Source organism: Neopsephotus bourkii, unplaced genomic scaffold (genome assembly GCF_033783945.1).
Source record: "Neopsephotus bourkii isolate Nb327-2 ecotype Australia unplaced genomic scaffold, CSIRO-AGI_Nbou_v1 NB_1707, whole genome shotgun sequence".
Taxonomy (NCBI): Eukaryota; Metazoa; Chordata; class Aves; order Psittaciformes; family Psittacidae; genus Neopsephotus; species Neopsephotus bourkii.
Window position 1 is genome coordinate 2,407,303 of NW_026902181.1, and position 20,812 is coordinate 2,428,114.

Genomic DNA, 20,812 nt, shown 5'->3' on the forward strand with positions numbered 1-20,812 from the left:
CAGCCACAGCTTCTCTGGGCAACCTATGCCAGTGTCTCACCACCCTCACGGTAAAGAATTTCTTCGCACTATCTAATCTAAATCTGCCTCTTTGAGCTTAAAGCCATTCCACCCTTGTCCTGTCACTACAGGATCTTGTCAAAAGACCCTCTCCAAATTTCTTGTTGACCTTTTCAGGTACTGGAAGCTGCTCTAAGGTCTCCTCAGAGCCTTCTCTTCTCCAGGCTGCACAAGACCAACTCTCTCAACCTGTCTCCATAGCAGAGGTGCTCCAGCCCTCTGATCATCTTCAGAGCCTCTTCTGGACTCATTCCAAATGGTCCTTGTCCTTCTTATGTTGGGCGTTGTGGAGACAGTGTTCTCACAGGAGAATGGGTAACTGGTACATAAACTCTGAATAATCCTGAAACATACAGCAAGGCCATGAGAGACTCGAGGAAGCTTAAGCAAGCAAGATAAGAAGAAGCTGGAATTCACTGAGTTATGAGCACTGTGGGCTGTTGGCAAGCTTTCGAGATCAATTTCTCACACCTGTGCTTAACCAATTATGTGCTAGTTGCTAAGGGTCTTCAAGACATGCATCCAATCATAATATGCCAAATTACTGTAAGTGCCTGTATGAAATGGTATATAAGGAGTTAAAGCTTTGTGATAAATTGGCATTCGCTGATCACATTGATCATTCCTGCGTTGTCCATGACTCCCGCATCGACAAATGGCACCCAAACAGGGACCCTCAGATCGGTAACTTGTGGCATGCAAGTTTGAAGGTCCGATCAAAGAAGAGGGGGCAGAGAGCCAGCCGAAATTCAGCGCTGCCCCAGTGCTGTGAAGTCAGACATCTGCAAACTGTGGGATCTCGCCCTGATCAGGTGAGCGGCCAGGGAGGAGAAGGGGCACTTGCTATCAAAGAGGAACAGGCAGTGATGGGGCTCCTCCAACATATTCTCTATAAGAGAGGACTGCAACATGATAGTGCCGCCTTACAGAGGCTGTTAAAGTGGGCCCGTGATCGTGGCTTGATCCCCACAGCGCAAGCTGCCTTTGAGGTTTCTGAATGGCAACATATAGTACAGGTGTTGTGGGATGAGATTAGTAAAGGGACAAAGGAAGCCCTGAAGTATTCTACGTTATGGAGATCGATGATTTGAGACTTTAAAGGAATTAAAATCGTAATGGGCAGCAGTGGCATCTGTTTTCCTGGCCGCGGCTCCTTCGCAAAGTCAGTCAGATGTAGAGAAGAGTGCTATGTCTATGGTATTTGCCCCCTCCGTTGTGCCCGGCATGGCATCACAGAAGCCTCCTCGGCATAAGGGGGAAGACAAAGTGAAACGGCGCTTGCGCCCGAAAGTACAGGCAGAGAGTGCAAAAGCGGTCACCTCTGACCCAGAGGAAGGAGACTCCAAATTGGAATTGGAACCAGACCCAGAGTCTCCAGCAGAACCGGACTTGTACCCTCCCCTTCCTGATCCCAACTCAGATTCAGACAGTTTAGACAGTTCGGCTCGTTGGCAGATGCGAATGATCCTCAGGGATGGTCAAGTGCGACAGCTGCTGAAGAAATTAGAAGTATTGGAGACAAAAGAAACCTCTGAACCCTCTGCCCCACCCTTCTACAATCCAGTAGTAAAGAAAGGGGAGTGGGAGGGGGGTGTTGGGCACAGGGTAGGGGATTATGGTGATAACCCTGCTAAACGTTGGCGTGGGATGATCAAAGATGCAATTGTTATGGGGGAATTTTCGGCTATGGGTCCCTCAGCATTCCTGGTGTTTAACACTCCACAGGGGGGAAAGGAGTGGGAGGCGCATCAACCAGTAACATCCTACAGTTTAAAATCATCATATACTCAGGCAATTATCACACATATTTTTTCTGCATATATCTTAGCACCTTATGATATCTGTATGATAGTTCAGTCTTTGCTTACTCCCCACCTTCAGATACGGTTTAAAGTGGGCACAGCAGAGGAAAAGGCTGGACACATGGCTACTGCCTTCGGCGCAGCTGTTAAACCCCTTCTACAATAAGGTTAGGGCGATTGTGGGGGTACTAAAGGTATGAGATGTCATAATTGTGGATGGACGGGACATTTAAAACAAAACAGTATATTGTAAAGAAAATTAGCCTGCCCCCCCTCAGGGTAGTGTTACTGGTTTTGTAGATAAATGTATTAGATGTGACAAATTTGGACACAAGACAATTGAATGACGTTGCTTTGCAACCTAGCTTGCCTAGCCCTTCAATGATACCTCAGGGTTGGGATTTAATAATAATTGATTTGAAAGACTGTTTTTTCACAATTCCTCTACACCCAAGCGATTGTGAAAAATTTGCTTTCTCTGTCCCAGCAATTAACAGGGTTAGGGTTAGGGGTTAGGGTTCCTTTGTGTGGAATCACAAATGATGATCTGACTGATTTCATGCCCCTTTTAAAGGGTGAGTCAAGGGCAAAAAAAAACAAAACAAAAAAAAACCACCAGCACCCCCTTCCCTCCCTCCTCCTAACCTCTGCCAGTTGCCGCCGCTGCTGTGAAGACTGAGGACAGAGATTAAGATGATCCTTTTGACTCAGGCCCTATTGACCCCAAGAAGGAGCCTGTGCACGTCCATCAGACTGCTGCTGCTGGTCCTGAGGTTCTGATGCCTGATAATTCTGATACTGACCTGGATGGTCCTTTTGACCTGGAGCCTATTCATCTGGAAATGGAGCCTGATTCATATCCCCCAGATCCTCATGTTAAATCCACAGCTGTAAAGGGAGAAGTGAGACCAGTGGGGGATTCAGACGTATTGTGTGCTTTCCGGGTGGTGTATGTTCTGCATCAAGACCCGCAGTGGGAAGGTCTCTCATATGCTGTTATCAGGGGTATCGGGCAGACTGTGACGGACCATGGACTTATACCCCATATACAACTCATTTAATACAATCTCTCTGTGATACTCATGTACTAGAAGTTGGTAAATATAAGTATGTCTGGGTTTCTATCGACCTTTGGAGACCTTTATAGATACTGCTGGCCACTTCTTCCAACATAGGCTGGTCACCTGTGTTGAAATGAGTGTGCATTTTGGTCAGTATAAAAGCCCAAGCCTCATGCAATGTGGGGGAAAGCAGAGCCTCTGTGGGGACGCCCGCTAAGGTTGAGCCTGCCACCTCGCACTGTGATGATGCTTCTCAGAGCTGGTTTTCTTGTTAGTCTCCACAGGGTCCTTTTGCCATGTTCTGTATGTGGGTTTGTGTAGTGGGAGTAATGATTGTCTGGATTTTGTGCTTCAAATATTGCAGTTGTGTGGAGTGTGCTTGTGGGATCCCATAGGTGTGTGTGTGCGTGTGTTGAGGGCAGATGGTGTTCTGTGTATTTTTTTGGCTTCATGTAAAAGTTCCTAATAGATAGTAGTTTAACATTTTGGGCAAGAAAGGGTTAATGCAAAAGTGCGGTTTCGGGCAGATATTTATGGTTGCTGCTGAAGCAGGCGGGCTGCTGTAGCTGCTGCCGAGCAGGCCGGCGTTTGTAGCTGCTGCCGAGAAGGGTGAGCAAAAAAAAAGTGTCTCTATGTTCAAAAGAAGCTGCCCTCTGATTCGGCTCCCGGTGCTCCACCGGCGGAAGGACCAGGATAGACACCAGAGCCGAGGAGTGAAAAAACAAAATAAAACAAAACAAAAGAAGCTTAATATGTTTAGAGTAACCTGGGGGTGAATCCAAAACTTGGAGGAACAGATAGACCGGTTGAAACAAGAACTGCTAACTGAAAAAGCGAGAGGGGTAGTGCAACCACAAGCTTGGCACATGCGGCAAACTCCTCATTTAACCTGTCTACTTCTCAAGAACTGACAGCCTGGAGGAGGGTATATATTTGTGTCCTCCTGCCTACAGGTCCATGGCGAATGCCTGCAAAGTTTGTCAAGCCTTGCCATGATCTGGACAGACAAATGGAGGAACCTGATGCCTCAGCTACAGGAGCTGAACATGAATACCCCAAGCAGAATGAGATAGAGGAAGAGAAAAAACAATGATTGCTAATCATTTGGGGGCAACTGAATAGTAACAGCTTGAGTATGTGTGCTTGTAAAGTAGCTATTATTAGAGGCTTTAATTTTGTGTATAAAACCACCTGTATTTACTAGCCAGTTGCTAATAAGAAACTGCACCTTGTATTGTATAGATTTGTCACTTGTAAAAGAGATGTTAGAGTATGGGAATCTGCAGTAGCTGTAAGAAAATGCTAAGGCAAAAGCTAGGAAGATTCTAATACAATGGTAGTGTTATAAAGCAGGTAATGGAACAAATTAAGAGGGTGGGAGAACTCCACTGGTAAGAAATTTCTTCAGCTGGTCCCTCACTGCCGTCAGCATCTTCAACATGCTGCTGCACCCTGTAATAGTTACTCTGCTAATGTAAATGTGTGTGTGCCTTGCCATAATAACGACTTGTTATTGGATGAAACAGGTGAAACTCTGCATTGACAACAAGGTGCAAGGACTGAGACTGACCAAACGCCTGCTACCACAATCAAGGGCAAGACTGGGTTGGCCTCTGTGTTTGCCACCAAGAAGAACCTTTAGCTCCACTGCTGGCTGCAACCCAGCAGGCGTGGAGCGGTGAGGACACATGCCATGCCAGGCCTTGATGTGAGGGATGGCCTCTCCTGTTACCAGAGAGCCATACAGCAGAAAAAAGGGGCAGGTCCAGCAGCCTGTAGTTGGCATATGTTGAAAATATGATCTAGCCCAAATCCCCTGCTCAAGTAGTGTCATCCAAAAGATATATAAAATAAAAAGGGGGAGATGTGGAGACAGTGTTCTCACGGGAGAATGGATAATTGGTACATAAACTCTGAATAATCCTGAAACATACAGCAAGGCCATGAGAGGCTCGAGGAAGCTTAAGCAAGCAAGATAAGAAGAAGCTGGAATTCACTGAGTTATGAGAACTGTGGACTGTTGGCAAGCTTTTGAGGTCAAGTTCTCACACCTGTGCTTAACCAATTATATGTTAGTTGCTAAGGGTCTTCAAGTTATGCATCCAATCATAATATGCCAAATTACTGTAAGTGCCTGTAAGAAATGGTATATAAGGAGTTAAAGCTTTGTAATAAATTGGCATTTGCTGATCACATTGATCGTTCCTGCATTGTCCGTGACTCCTGCATTGACAGGGTGTCCCAGAGCTGAACCACACAGCTTGGTGTCACCACCAAACTTGCTGAGGGCACACTTAATCCCACTGTCTATGTTGCCAACAAAGATGTTAAACACCGCCTGCCCTAACACTGGTACCTGAGGAATGCCGCTTGGTGGTGATGAGAGTACTGAAATATCAAGGGATGATCAGTCCGTGACAGGACTAATTCATTGTCTGAGCTGAAACAAAAAATCACTCATACCTCCAGTGTCTTCTGTTTATCCACCTCTCCCTGTGATCATTATCAGCAAAGACCACCTGAAGCTGAATATAATGATGACATATGAGCAGCCGATGTAGGGTACGGGGTGGAACAGACAGAAAGAAGATATAATGAATACTCGCTGGACTACCCAGGAGAAAATATTGGATGAAACTGATTTGAAGGCACTGGATCTTATAGACAGGGGCAAACAGACCAAATACTGCAAAATTTATAAATTGTCCTGTATCACACTCATGATCAGTAACAATAACAACTTGAACAGGGGCTAGATAGACTTGCATTGTTTTTATGTAGAGAATGAAGATTAAAGGAACCCCACCCCACCCCCCCAAAAAAAAGGAAAAACAACCACAAACAAAAAACTAAAAAAAAAAATCTCTGCTACAAATTCCATTTCCCATAATAATTCCCACTTGGATTTGCATCTGTATGATTCACCTGTATGACTTACTTAACACACCATCAAAACAGGATCCTTACAAATGTTAACTAAAGTACATCACATTCACAAAAAAGCACTCAGATACAGTAAACTTTTTGATCCTCTCAGTATCTGAGGCAAAGGCACAGGGGAATCATTACCAGAAAGGTATTGCTAAACCTTTACTTCCTCAGTATTTTCCTACATTTCTGTTCTATATTTTTAATTATCTGTAATGTGCACAGACTATAAAAGTGCTGGCTCACAGCAAACCTATATAGTTCAATATTTAAGACAGCAAAGAGCAAAGAGGAAAGCATGTATTTATATCCAGCACAGCTGCTACAAGGCTGTTTCTTTCAGCCCCACTAAGTGTATCAACTCTATTGCTACTACGTGAATGACGTAGTATGTGCCTGTCTCTTCTCCATTACCCATTAGAGGATACCTGGCTGCACAGAGCAATCCTGGACTCCCAAGTCTTCCTCTCCTTCCCAGCAGATGAGAGCAGTGACCACACTTCAGCACCCGTTGCTTTTTAGAGTTAGCAATGACTGACATCCAAGGACAGGCTCACTGCCTGCCCTGCTCCTGCCAGCTGAAGCATCAGCCCATGATCAGTGTCTGGCAGCACCCATATCACAAAAGCCATCTCTGTAGGTAGGCAGCTCCCTCGTTCTACTGCCCTGGAGTTGGTTGCTCCTTGAATAAAGGGGAAACCTAAACAAATGTGTATCTCACCCATTCCTTATTGCCTCTGTCTCCGTTTTCTTGGCTCATACGCATTAGGGATTTAGCCTTTCCCCAAACCATCTCCTTTTAAAGGATACAGCAGACAAGGCACAGATGCATGTCTAACCATAAATCATATCTGTCCGCTCCTGAGAGACCACCAACAAAAGGAAAAAGCCATAAGGTTGCAATGCGTAGAGTAGATTTATCATCAGCTTAATCACTCTCTTGGGAATAAAGATGCAGTTTGCACATTACTGTGCTCTCTGTGTGTGAAATAACAGGAAGTAACATGGGCTACAGAATAGTCCAGTACCTCCTAGCATGACAGCAGGAGAATTAAAATGAAAAAAAAAAAAAAAAAGTAAAAAAAGCCTTTGAAATATATTACCTAAAACCCCACTTTCTTTATTGGATCATTTGCTACAGCACATTTGTACTGATATTAGCCAGGATAAATTTCAAAATGCTTTACCATGTCATGGATAAGTTTCTGGTTTCATTCCTTTAAAGCCTGTTTCAATACTTTCATTTCTACAAACCAACACTCTTCTTACATCAATAGCTTTTTGCAAAACCTCGTTGTCCTCAGCAGATTAGAGTTTTTAAAGTGCAAGTGGCAACAGACAGCTGGCATACCTGCAAGTGCTGCTCTTCTGCATGACGTCAGCTCGATGATATCCGGAAAGTTTACAAAACCCGTCATTACTATAAACTACAGGCCAGTCCACAATCTGGGCATTTCCCAACAAAAAGCTGGATTCTGCAAAGAGAAAGAGAAAAGGAGACAAAGGGGCAGATGTCAGTGGCAAAGTACAATTGAATTCATGTGTTGTACCACAGATGCAGAGCTATTCATGATGGCAACTTACAGTGTGAAATTTCAGAGGGAACTGAAATTAAAATAGGCATCCTAAAAGAAAATGTGATGTAACAGGGTAACTTAGTAACAAAAGTAGCTTCTTGCACACCAAAATACTGATATAAGTAGCAACATTTAAACAACTTAGAAATTTAACTATTTATTCAAAGCATCTGGGCAAGGTGTCATGTTTGGTTTTCATTTTATATTTAATTATTTATATATTTATATGGTATTCATATTTTATATATATCACGAAATCAACTTTAAATTAACTTGTAAAATGAGTTTAAAATTATGAACTTTATTTGTGCCCAACACTGATGATAACTCTTTCTTCAAGTAAATTTTTTGTACTGATAGGTCTCAGTCTGTTTTGCAGGACACAGGCAGCATCCCTGAATGAGGGACAGAGAGCATCATGAGCCACTGGGGAGGGGTGAGATGTTCTGATGTTCCCACTGCAGCTTGTGGCACACCACGAGCCACATCATGCCTGTGAGTGTAAATACCAAGTGACCCATGTGGAAATTCAGCATGATTGGGGAAGTAATGAGTGCCAAAGGGACTTAAATGTTGAAATAGCACAAAACAGGTACTGAATTCCAGTGGTGGTCTACTAAAAATGCACATAGGTGGGTTTGGCTCATCCTAGTAACATGTATTCAGAGCTGTTATTACAAAATACGGTCAGAGAGTATTTCTAGGAGGCTGAAATCAGGTTTAAATATCGTTTCAGTCATCTATTCTTTCAGTCAGTGCCTACAGTTTATACACATGGACTGGCACCAACACATTATGAGTTAGTCTTAAAATAGTTTTATTCACTAGTTCGGAAAGATTCTTCCATCCCTGCTTTTAGCAAGGCATTTTCAAAGAAGAAAATAACCATTTTGCTTAAACACAATGTTGTGGGATGTTATGTGCATTGAGACTGTAAACATCCCTAATTTTGTTTCAGAAATAATAGTCTCACTTAAATAGAGGTTCTCAATTTGTAGTCTGTGATGATCTTCAGAGTTTTCTTTATTTTTACTGTGAGTTTTCAATTTCATTTTGACTGCAGCTATGGAACTAACTAGTCCCATTCATTGATGCTAAGAAGCTTTTAAAAAATAACTATTAACAATCACCGCTGTATAGAAATTATAGGAAATGTTCTTTTCAGCAATTCTTGCTGGGGGGGGAGGAAGGAGGAGGAAATTAAGGAGATGTTTTACAAATTTTCCACATGATAGCCAAAGCATGGTTATGCCAATTACTTACAGATATGTACTCAGGTGCATACATTCACTTTCATGTGACAGTGACACAGTTTTTACATGAGCTACTCATGCCCCTCTTGCACGTATTTATAACCATGACTGGGTTTTACATTATGCTAACATTATACTGTTGAAAAAAGGAAGTGTACCAAAAAAACCCAGTATATCTTTCTTTTTTCTTTATAAGCATGAATTAAAAAAAAAATAATAATCTGGAAATTATTGGATTTTCTGTAGAAGAGCAGATCAAAAAATATTTCGAAGACAACTGATGTCATGAACAGAAGTTGAGATTTTGTGAAATCCAACCCCTTTATGCTCAAAGAATTTATTTGAATCCATCACAAATATTCTTAACCCTAAATGCCAACTTTAAAAATTCACTTTTCTACCTGAAGGGAGATGCCCTCACTACAAGCTGCAGCAGACACAGAGTAAAGCCTGAGCATTACATTGAGATCTTCCTGGCTTTCCACAGCCCTTTCTGCAGCAGGGACTCAGCCCAGCTTTCTTCAGCACAGGGCAGATAATAACACAGGGAACTTCCCAAGCCCTGGAAACCAACGGGTTCCCATTGTACTGATGTTAACACAGCCTTGCATCTTCTCCAGTTTGGGAGGCACCACCAGCCCCCAAATCCACTGGGCTCCCCTCACGGTGGCCACCCTACCACAACTGCACCCCAGCAGCTGGAGAGGATGGGAGCATAAATAATTCTTAATTTCCCACCCCGAAGGGAAACAACCAATATTACAAGTCCTCTGGTTAGATTTGAAAAGAGATTTATTTGCAGGATTACCTCTTGCCAAAGTTTTGCTTGCATATTCTGATATAATTAGCACAACCAGGGCAGTGAGAGACTGTAATACCAAACTCACTCGTGGATGCCGTGCACATCTGGGTTCTCCGCAGAGGACCACAGTCCAAAAGCAAATAACCCTGCTTTGAAGCCTCTCCAACCAACAGACATAATCTTGATTGTGTATTCCCACCACATAACTGTTTCAGACACAGAGTACACAGAGGATGATCTGTTGCACCCAGCAACCAACAAGATGACATACCGCACTTAAAGGTTGTCTTCTATTCTTTACACCTCAGGGTCTCACAATATTTGATAAGGCATGCATTCACTAAACTGATCAAATCCACCAGAAACTTGGGAGGGAACAAAATGTAAAGCCAAACTATGGAATTTTTAACAATGAAAAAAATAGATACTAGAAGTATCCATGGTATTTGTAAGGTTAGATCAGATATATATAGTACATGTGTTAGAAATCTGATGAGATCTTAGAATATGTTTTCTTTTGTCCCCATGAGTTTTTCTTTGTTTCACTGACATTTTTTACCCTTCTCTCCTAAGCAAGTAAGGCTTATTCATCCCTAGTCAGCACGTGAATACATATGTGTGTGTCCTATTCCAACCGAAGAAAAATCTTGAATGAATGTTTGCATCTAGCTAGGGACAAATGAATCTAACTGTGGGCACAAAGCCATAAGAATCTATGTTTCATTAATGCCACTGCTCAGTGAGCAGCTTGATAAAATTTAAGGAAGAACAAGTCAGCATCTGAACCTTGACTTCTATTGTATACCAAAGTCCCAGCATTCACAGGACTCCATGCCTACCATACATTTTATCAAAAGTCATCTTATTTTCTCTAACCAAAACACATCAATTCTTCCCTATTTCTACAATTTATCCAGATCAAAACTCCAGGCAGATTTAACCCTACATTAGGCAGACCACCCCCAGCTGTAAACAACCAAACTATGTACTGGGTGACAGGACACTTTGAGAAAACCTCTTTTTTTTAGCCAAGTGCAAAGGGACATGGAGGAGTTTTTGTTTTGAATCCTCTGCTGTGACTCCTTGTATATTCTCTAACATGTCTCCATTTTGGGCCTAACCTTGACAGACAGAGACTCTGTAGTAGAAAATACCACCTTAGGGTTTCTAGGAGTTTTACATACTTGGAGAAGAGACTGTTTTATATCGTTTCATCACCACTAACTACTCATGAAGTCCATTTCTGCAGTTGCCTCCCTTAAGGTTCAGTCCTGATAGACGGTCCTGGACTAAATCCATCTGCATGCCTGACTTCCATATTTCTACAACTCAGTTACATGGTTTCCTCACTAAGAAAGGCCAATCACAGTTGTGTCTTGGGTTAAAACTTCCATCAGTCTGATTATATCAAATTCCACTCTGTTCAATTCACAGCTGGCTGCTTAAACCTCGTGTAAGAAGTAAGGATTGAAAAAAACCACATTTTGTCTCCATCTCCAGTTGTCATAGGACAGCTTAACATCAAAAACGAGGAGTCTGCTCCCTTCCAAACACAACTGGCTGCATGTTCTTCCTTTGCTAGCAGCTCCAAAACAAGGGCCCTCAGCCAAGGGCACACAGATGTCCCCTTGTGCACTGTTGTGATGACTCTGTGGTGAAGTCCCATAGTGGCCTCTTAGTACAAGCCAGGTCTTCATTCAAGCAGCCCAGGTACAGTGAAAGACAAGTGTGCTACAGACCTGCCTACAGGTTGCCAACTGACTTGCTTCTTCCTGAGGTAGATTGAGACTCACTGAATGTAACAGGGAGGAAACACCCACACCATGGCTATTCACCCAATAGCAGCCCAAGGACATGCCCCACAGACATCACTGCAGGCAAGCACTTGATGCACCTCACTCATCAAATCCCAGGTTCACTCCTCATCCTCCCCTTTCCCTGATAGCCCACACCCAACATCAGTTAGTTCATACCAAATAGCTTTGGAGTGAGCCAAAGGACCTTTACACAGCCTTCTCTAAAGCATGGGCATAAGCCCTGCAATGCCACATGCCAAGGATGCTCCAATTGCAGATGTCTTCTGCAAGACAGACCCAGGCTCAGACCCCCTTCACGGGAGAGGCAGGCTCACCGAGCCTGCTCTAGTTTTCAACAGATAAGAATAGTGTTTTGTGCCTTCTTCAGGAGAAAGCTGAAAAAAGTATGAAAACTGCAGGGTGATAAGCATAGGAAGAACACTGGCACTGGGATGTCCACAGCTGTTTTCCAGTTGGATTTGATACACAAGAGCTATATTCCACAAACCATTCTTTTTAAAGAATATATTATATTGGAGGTATTCTGAAGTTTAAGTATTTCTTAAAAGAATTTAGCTAGCAGTAACTGGAAAACATTGATTTCAGCAACTACCATGTGGTAATATCTTATATTCTGAAAACATTAACATGCAGCTAGTTTCAAACTTGCATGATGATTAGCCTGAAACGTCTGGTAATGCATTCATCCTTGCTTAGATTTCCCTGATGCCCTGAAAATGTGTTTCCACTTCCCATTTCCTTAGAGATAAAAGTCAATTTTTATTATTTCTAAACTTGTCTTGATGTTGTTGCCTCCATCAACCATTTTCTACACCCATCCCCCTTTCTGATATACTGTAGAAAGCCCAAATCACAAATCTGTATGTTGCCTAGAGTTCTTTGACTAAATGCATCTAAACACCAGGGTCTGCCTCTAAGAGCATGGGGAAGCAGAGTTCAGCCAGCAGTCGCCTGTCTCAGAATTGCTAGATTCTTCTTAGGAAGTCAGCAGGCTTTTTATTAGTTAAAATTAGCTAAATTAGTTAAAATATTTGCAGGTTTAATACTGATGACAAGGAATTATTAGAGGCATGCACTTAGCAAAATTTCAGGTTGGAAAACACAGTTGAGGAAAAGAATTATATATTTGCTGTTGCTGCACCTTTACTTTGTAAAAAGGCTTTTTGTATAAAGGCAGCCTATGCTGTAGAACAACAAGCCTTTAATCTTACTTTGTCTTGCAGTAGCTAATACTCAACACAGCGCTGAGCCTTGTTTTGTTTAAAGGAAAAAAAAAAAAAAAAAAAGACCACAGTGTGCAAGCAATGTTTTTAACCAACAAAATGCCCAAAGCAGTGTAAAATTCATGTTACGTAATCACAGGAGAGCAAGAACAGCTAAATCAGCCCAGGATATATGCTTAGCCAAGTGAGAAATGTTGTCTCTAATCATCTTTTCTCCAGAAAGCTTGGGTACCACTTGTAACAAAAACTGTTTCAATCACTGTTTTGGGGTCCATCTCATCCCAAAAAGATAGGCAACCGATCTTTTCAGAAAAGTCACCATGGAAAAGATGTTTTTAAGAAAAAACAAAGCAGCAAAATACAAGTAATAATAATTATTATAATAATAAAAAGCAGCAGTGTTTCCATCTCGGAATAAACTCCTAACTCAAGCAACTTGACACAGGGTTGTCATTCAGAATTCCCACCCTTCCACTGAAGACAAATGCAGCCTGGCCCTGACAGGGTCTGTGAAACATCTGGAATTTGCCTTTTTTGATAAAGCTGTTTTATTAAAGCCCCAAGCCACATAAACTGCTGTCAGCTTACTCTCCTTAGAACTACACAGGGTTAGAATATTGCTGCAGTCTTGTTTAAACCATCTTGAAAAACTCATTGGGCTCTTCTATATGTGTGTTGGGGAGGGACATCCTAAAAACTGTTCTCATTCTTTTTCTTTTAGCCTTCCTGATCATGTCTCAGCCCTGATAATACATACTTTTACTGGTGTCGTTCACAGTGACTCCAACTCAAGACATACTGCATCCCCACAGAATACAACAGAAAATATTAAACCCTTTAGGAAGGCACTGCCCTCCAAAATCAGCCTCAGTAGGCAACAGCATCCCTCCAGCTCCAGGGCCAGCTGCAGACAAACTGCTGTGCTTAAAGGAGCAACCTCCACCAGCACTTTGTACTCCTCACTATAAAGCCACACTACTGTTTTCTAGCAAAGCTATCATTTCCCCAGTGTCTTTAAAGCAGGCAAAACATCAGTGTCATCCAATTTATTCAGCGCATTGTGTTGATTGCCTGAAAAAAATTCTCAAAGGACTAACTCTTTACGTCACCTTTCTGTACCAGTGTTGTTTTTATTTAATATTCATATTATGAAAATGCAAAGACTAAACCCAGTGCAAGATGCCACTGTACCAACTATGCTAAAATGATCTACTTCCTGCCCCAAATAAATGCACCTCAAATAAAACAAAAGATAAATAATCCAGCATTGGCTGAAATATTAAATCCATGGGTAAATCACTTAGCTGGGAACACAGCAGCTTTCAGCAATTTAGCAAGTGAGCTCAAGAGGAAAGATTAGAGTCTGTCTGAAATTTACCTCCTAAAAACTTAAAAAATTAACTTTAGTCATCCTGAATGTCAAAGACCACAGACAGCACAGTCCCCTGCCTTTACTGTGGCACAACATCGTTGACCACAGGAAGAGTTTTGAGTCAATAAGGACAAGAGAGCATCCCTGTGAGATGCCTGCCCACACATTCATTTGTCCTAGAGTTAAACTAATCCTCACGTATCCCAGTTACCATCTAAAGTCCACCTCTGAATCTGTTCACTGTTAAAATTATGCAGAATATAACATAGATGTAGCAAGACTAAATTTAAACTGGAGAACTCTGTAGTTGTCACTCCAGGTGCACAGGCACCCTCAGGCAGTAACCAAAAATCAGATTTCTAGCTTTATACAAATGAGAGTGCTTCCTTCACATTCCCAGATGAGAAAATTGCAGTAATAGTAGTTGTTCAGACACTGGGGCTCCTCTTGCAAACACTCAGCCCGAAGCTAGTGCTGGCTGCAGTTTCACAGAGCCTGGCTGTACCTCACAAAAACCTGTTTTGTCAGAGAATTGTCTGCCTCTCCCATGCTCCGCTCTCTGTGCAAGTGGCTGAAGCAAAACTATCAACAGTTCAGATCCCAGCTGGGTACCAAGGTGCTGCTTCGGGCCAGCAGTCAGACTCCTTCCCTCCACCGCATGCAGGATTGGGCCCTGGCTATTAAGGTTACCCAGGGCTTGGCATTTAAAACAGCCAGTCCTTGAGTGCTGATTAAACAAGAATCAGACTTATTTTTCCTGAAAAGCACGTCATTAAAGTGCTAACTCCAAAATTTTCTTCCATTACTTCATTTTATCAAACCACAGAATCCTCTTCCCTTAGCTTTCCAGGAGAATAACTCAAAATCCCAGTCAACCACCAAACAGTACCCTGTTAAACATACTAATTAAATGTATTTCCACAGCTCACTTAACTTCCTGACATTATTCTTTGGCTGCATACTCCTTCCAACAGCAATAAAAAACCTAGATATTTACTAAAAAAAAATAAAAAAAATCAATAATTCCATTTTTTCTCTTCTCAGATTTCAAGATTAAGCTGGGAATGCAACAGCTCTTGCAGTGACCTCTTGTGGCAAGCGCTCCGCAGCGCTCAAGCGTCCCCGTGAACACTACGTTTCTCCCGCCGCCCGCAATACTCACGCCAAGAAATATTAGAAATAAAAGACCCACAATTTAACAAGCAGCTGGTCAGACCTCAAAGAAGTCCAGCTACTCTTTTAGCTAACGATATTGCATTATTTGGGTTTCTAAATTAATAACGATGGTACAAAGCTGCCACAACCATAACCATTGACAACATAATGATAAAAAACACATAAAAAAATTTAGGCCATGTAAAAGTCCCCCAATTTCAGCAGCAGTCAGACATGCTTAATCTTTCTGCATTCAGCAAGCCAACTTGAGAATTAAGGAAAGCGGGATGCCTGTGATTGAAAACTCCTCACAAATGCCATCTAGTAATGCGTTGTGTAAAAATCCACTTTGCATTGATTTATGTATCAGCAGGCCCCCTGCAGTCCTAGAGACTGCAAAAGGAACCCTGTGCCTTCAAATGCCAAAGAAAGCCCTAATGACATAAGCTTCTTGGACATCCCTTCAGTAAGTTCTCCGCAGTCAGCTGAGCCAGAGGGTGGAAACTTTCACCCCACAGTTTATAGTGTCCTTCTGTAGAGATTTAGGGAACTGCTGAGGTCCACATTTTTTCAGAAGATCCACAGTGACAGACATCGTGTAAATTTGAAGCAACTTGCCTTAAAGAAATCTCTCTGCAGTGTCTGTAACTTCACTTGGATCAGATGAAAATGCAGTTTTGTTTAAATTTAGGGGAGCAAAGCCTACACGTATCATGTCCCATAACAACATTTTGTCACCCTGCCTGTAAGACATCAGGTACACTACATGGGCTAGTAAGAAGAACAGGAAAGACAATAGACATTTATTTTATCTATAATACTAGTATAATAAAAATTAAAAGTGTCTTAGCACTACAGATGTGAGTCTCATTTCCCTCCCCTTTCCTGGCTAACCTCCCTTTACAACCCAGTCGCCTGTACCGAGGGCAGATCCTTTCGTCCTTCAAAGTCACAGGGACCCAGCAGAGTGTAAAGCTCTGTCTGAAGGAACTGCTTTGTAGAAACATGGCACAAAGCTGAAAAAGGCCAGGAATTAAATGCTAGCTTCATTAAAGCTCATGATAAAATTCCCATGCAGGCCTTGCGGAGCCAAGATTTCAGCACAAGCGTCAAAATACACTTGTGAAGGACCTGAAAGACTCATTTTCCTGAGGAAGCTTCTAAGAGTTATTGAAACAGAAACAGTAACCAATAATTATAACTCTTACCATATAGGTAAGATTATATATGATCTTCCACTAAATTAAGTCCCTCTTCCAGCCTGTTAGCACTCTTTATTGCATATTGCTGCAAAGCCCCAGAGTTAATCTTTCCCAAACTCACCCTCTACCATGAAAGCAAATCATACCATTAACATAGGCCTAATGCTTTTGTTGCTAGAATATGTGAAGAGTGAAGATGGACAAGCAAGATAAACATATTCTCTTGCCCCTGTGTGCAAGGCTCAACTCACTGAATTGCTCTATATGCCTGCCAGGTCCATGAATCCCAGCCCTGCTCTGAAGACTTGCCCAATTCTGTACCTATGACACCTCGACGATGCTGAGCCAAGGTCAGTATCAGCAAGCTCCGAATGCACTAAAGGGTCAACCAATAATATTAACAATAACGGGCACAGACTGCTGAGAACATTTTAGGAGAGAACACTGCCCTAAGGAAGGCCCTTATTAAATGTCCAAAATACTAATGGCAGTAAGAGGCAGTTACCTTAATGTGATTTAACCCAGTGCTCTCACAAAACACTTTTTTCAGCTCAGCAAAAGACCTGGTGTTCCTAAGATCCAGGGCACACTCAAGACTGTAGTAAGATCGTATCAATCTTTGTGAGCCTCAGATAAGACCTTTACTGGATGTATTTTCACTGTGCTTTAAAAGAAGAAGAAAGATTGGAGAGTGCACTGAGATTAGCCAGAAGATAGGTATGTGTATCCTGAGGGCTTGGCCCTTTTTACCAACGTGGCCTAACAGATCCCCCTGCTTCTCCCGCAGACTTTGTCTCTGCTCAAGCAGAACTCAGCTGAGGTGTGGGCAAAGAACCCACTAAGCAGCTCAAAGGTTACTGTCCCCCCCCAAAGGCTTTGAGAAACAACTGTACTCTGCTGCTGCCCAAAAAACAAAGTACACTCCTGCCCTAAAACACTTCATAAGCTCCAAGGTGTAAATTTGCCTCCAAAAGAGAGGTTCCCTGGGCAAAGGGACACTGTGGGACCTCTCCCTGACCCATCCCATAGCTTTGGCAGTTGCTCCATCCTTCTCAAACACGTTGGCTGGGAGTGGAACAACTTGGCAGGGTAGCCCAGAAATTTCACCTCTCCATACAGAGGGCAGAAGAGCTATTGCCACCCCCTTCTTTCTGCTCAGATCTTTGACACTTTGCTTATGACTGGCTTGCCATGATAGTTCCTCCCATGGTTTTAACCTCATTTGCAGCCAAAGCTAGAGCAAAAAGGAAAGGTTCACAAAATTAAACAGAAAATAAGTAAATAATGCTGAAAATTGACTATATGACTGCTTTAAACACCAAGGTGGCCACCACCCTGCACACCATGTTCCCACTATGCAAGTTCTAACTCTCCATATTTTAAAATTATTGCAATTTTGTCTATAAATTTTGTTATTTAAAACCATCTCTGGCAACTTTAATTAATTAGACTCCAGCTACATTTCATTTTGAAACTGTTGCTTCCATGCTCTTAAAGAAGAGCCTATCTGCTGAAATACCTGTCTAATTTTTCCAGCCGTACCTGTTGCCCAATAGAAGATATTACCTCTACCTGCTAACCTTCTCCTCGTTGTTAAGATTTATTGTCAAGAATGAAACAGGATTGCATAACTGTGAGAAATCTCAAAAGAGCATGTCCTTTAACCAGTAAAGGTGATAAAAGAGCTCTTTTTGAGGATGATGAAAATGTATTTTAAAAAACAATCATCAGTATTTCCTTCATCCTATTTCTCAGCTTGTCAATGAAAAATCTCTCAGAAACTGGTGAATCCAAGTATAAAAACAAAAGCCTGCACAGAGTCAGCAGATCAAATCCTTGTCTTCTACCGAGCACTAGCAGTAGACACTGGAATCAGATTTGCCCTACTGCATGCCATTAAGTTTGGATTAAACAGCACTGAATCCAATGAAAATTACTATTTCTATAAAGGACAAATAAGGTTATGTCCTGGATGACAAAAATAAGAACTAAATCATGTTTCAGGGCACAGTACTGACCACTTAAATGAGTTAAATTCCCAATCCACTTTTCACCTTGTCCAACGGGCATATTTACCTCTGTAGCATCATGTATAGGCATCATCAGTGGCAGAGAAAAAGCAGAATGAATGACCAGATCAGCATGATTTAATGCTCCTAAATTAGACCAGGTTAAATCTGGAGGGGAATATACGCTTTTAAAGTATAATGTTCAAAAGCCTTCTGAGCTTTTACAGTTTTTGACATCTCAAAGCTTTACTGAGCTTTCACCAGGGACGACATGTGATTTAATTAAAGCATGATACAAAAGCATAGCAATCCCAGACCGTGTTCCCAGCTCTGCCATGGACTCGCCCCATGACCTTGGGAAAACAGCTGTGATGCTCTGAGCCCCCATTTGCGCCACAATTCAAAGAACAAGTTAGGAATGCCTCTGTGTGTCCTCTTCCACACTGAGCTGTGAAGTGTAATTAAAATCCACAGGCACTTTGAAATTGTCAGAGGGAAAGTGCTATATGAACCCCTATTAATTAAGCTTGCATTTAATATTCTGCTAAATAAATACACTATTGTGGGAAACTAGCTCTTGGTAATCATGCAGCTACAGAGCTTGACGAGGAGTCAGGTACCGACCACACAACTGACAGAGGCAACACCAAAGGGATGAAGCCCCCACCAAAAAAACAGTTGATGGCTTAATACAAGGCTGCCGTTTTAACATAAAATATTTTAAAACAAATTCTAAGTCCTTATCCCACTCCTGCTCCCATGGAAGTCAACGAATCATTAATTCACCACCTGCCATATAATCAACACACCAGACCATGTTAGGTCCAGACCATGTTAGGTCCATACCTCATTAGGTCCAGACCATGAATGCGAGGTAAATCCAGAGTCATGCAATAGAAAGGTGGAAGGGAACACTTTTCAGCACGATTTCACGTCACATTAATGTCTTGATAAACAATACATGTGGCAGCTTTGCTCAACACTCTGCTATGTTCACCTTTCCCATTCACGTCCCCAGATGCAAACCTACACAGCAGTGTTTGGTATGGCAGGGTCACCCTAAACTTGAGCTGTCCAACAAGATATCTTTTAGCATATTCAAAGTCAAGGTTTCTTACCTCACTTCATTTGTGCAAACACTTGTATGTTTCAGTAGTTAGGTGTCAGTACAAAAATGACATAAATAAAGTAATGTAACTAGCACAAGATTTGCCTAGAGCAGCATCTACATTAATACATCTAGAGAGACGGCAGTCTGCAGCCACACTAACTTTAATGGAGCTGTACACAGTACTCTTGATTGGTGCTTTGCACTGGATCAAAGGATAAAATTAACTCCAAAACAAGGAATAATTTGACAGCCATGCAGTCCTGAACCAGTCCTGTAAACATCCACCTAACAAGGAGCTGTAGATGAGCAAGTGAAGGGAGTTCTTTGCATACTGCACAGCCCCAGGACTACCATCATCCTAATCACAGTCATTCCCTCATTCTCCTTCCCAGCACCTTTAAGTGCTACAGAATTACAAAGACTCTGAAACCCTGAATGAAAACAGTTGCAAGCCCAATTACTACAGAGCTAAAGAACAAGAAGAGCACAAGGAACAAAAGTTATGGATGCATTTTTAAGCCCAGGTTGGATGGTGCTTTGAGCAACCTGATCTAGTAGTGGAAGATGTCCCTGACCATTGCAACAGGGATGGAACTATAAGATCTTTAAGGTCTCTTCCAACCCAAACCATTCCATGATTCTATGAAGAATGAAAAAAAAAAAAAAAAAAAAAAAAAAAAGGACACTATGAGCAGAGAGAATTAGAAATGCAAATGATGACCACTTATTCTCAGAAGCAGCAGTACCGATAACGAGGTAAAAAGAAACGGAGGGGGACAGCGACAGGCTGGTGAAGGGCTGGCTCCAGCGGAGCCTGGCGGGGCACAGTAGAGACCCCGTTCCTTGAAGGCAAAGCTTTGGCACAGACTGCAGCGGGGCAGCGGGTGCGGCGGCTCCGTGCCCCGAGGAGCCGCCGCGGGGACGGAGGGAAGAATGGACGGACGGAGGGATGGAGGGATGGACGGATGGATAGATGGATGGATGGATGGCGGGAATTTCTCACCGCTTGAGCGCCGGACGATGTTCTCCAGGAAGGTGTTCTGCGGTGCCACCAGCCCTCTCTTGCCCCCCGGCATCCTGCAGCGCCGGGCTCGGGGGCCGGGAGTGCGCGGCAGCGGCGGCGGCGGCAGCGGCGGCCGCGGCGGCAGCGGGGGGGGCCCGGAGGCGGCTGGTGCGCCCGGTGCCCGTGAGTCGCGCAGGGGCGGGCGCGGCCGCTCATGGTAGTGGCGCCCCCGCGGCGGCTGCAGCGCGGACTGGGGCCGCGCAGCGCACGGAACCGCCGAGCGCCACCGCCCGCCCCCCAGCCCCCCCACCCCGCGCCTGCGCGCCCGCCCTGCCGCCGAGCAGGGCCGCTCCGGGACAGGGGCGGAGGGGGGAGCGGAGCCTCGCGGGTCGCGCCCTGTGCCGTGCCCCGAGAAGCATCTTTGCCTGGCTGGCCCC

General features: G+C 43.1%; 1 protein-coding gene across 1 annotated transcript in view; it reads right to left on the minus strand.

The window, feature by feature from the left end:
- The window catches only part of KCNH5 (potassium voltage-gated channel subfamily H member 5), a 160,264-nt gene extending 139,781 nt beyond the window's left edge, over positions 1-20,483 (minus strand). Inside the window, exons 1-2 of the mRNA XM_061376495.1 lie at positions 20,376-20,483; positions 7,203-7,326 (exon numbers count right to left, since the gene is read on the minus strand). Of these exons, the coding sequence (XP_061232479.1) occupies positions 7,203-7,326; positions 20,376-20,448 (197 nt within the window). The 5' untranslated portion in view covers positions 20,449-20,483. The remainder of the gene's footprint in view (positions 1-7,202; positions 7,327-20,375) is intronic.
- Positions 20,484-20,812: the final 329 nt, after the last annotated feature.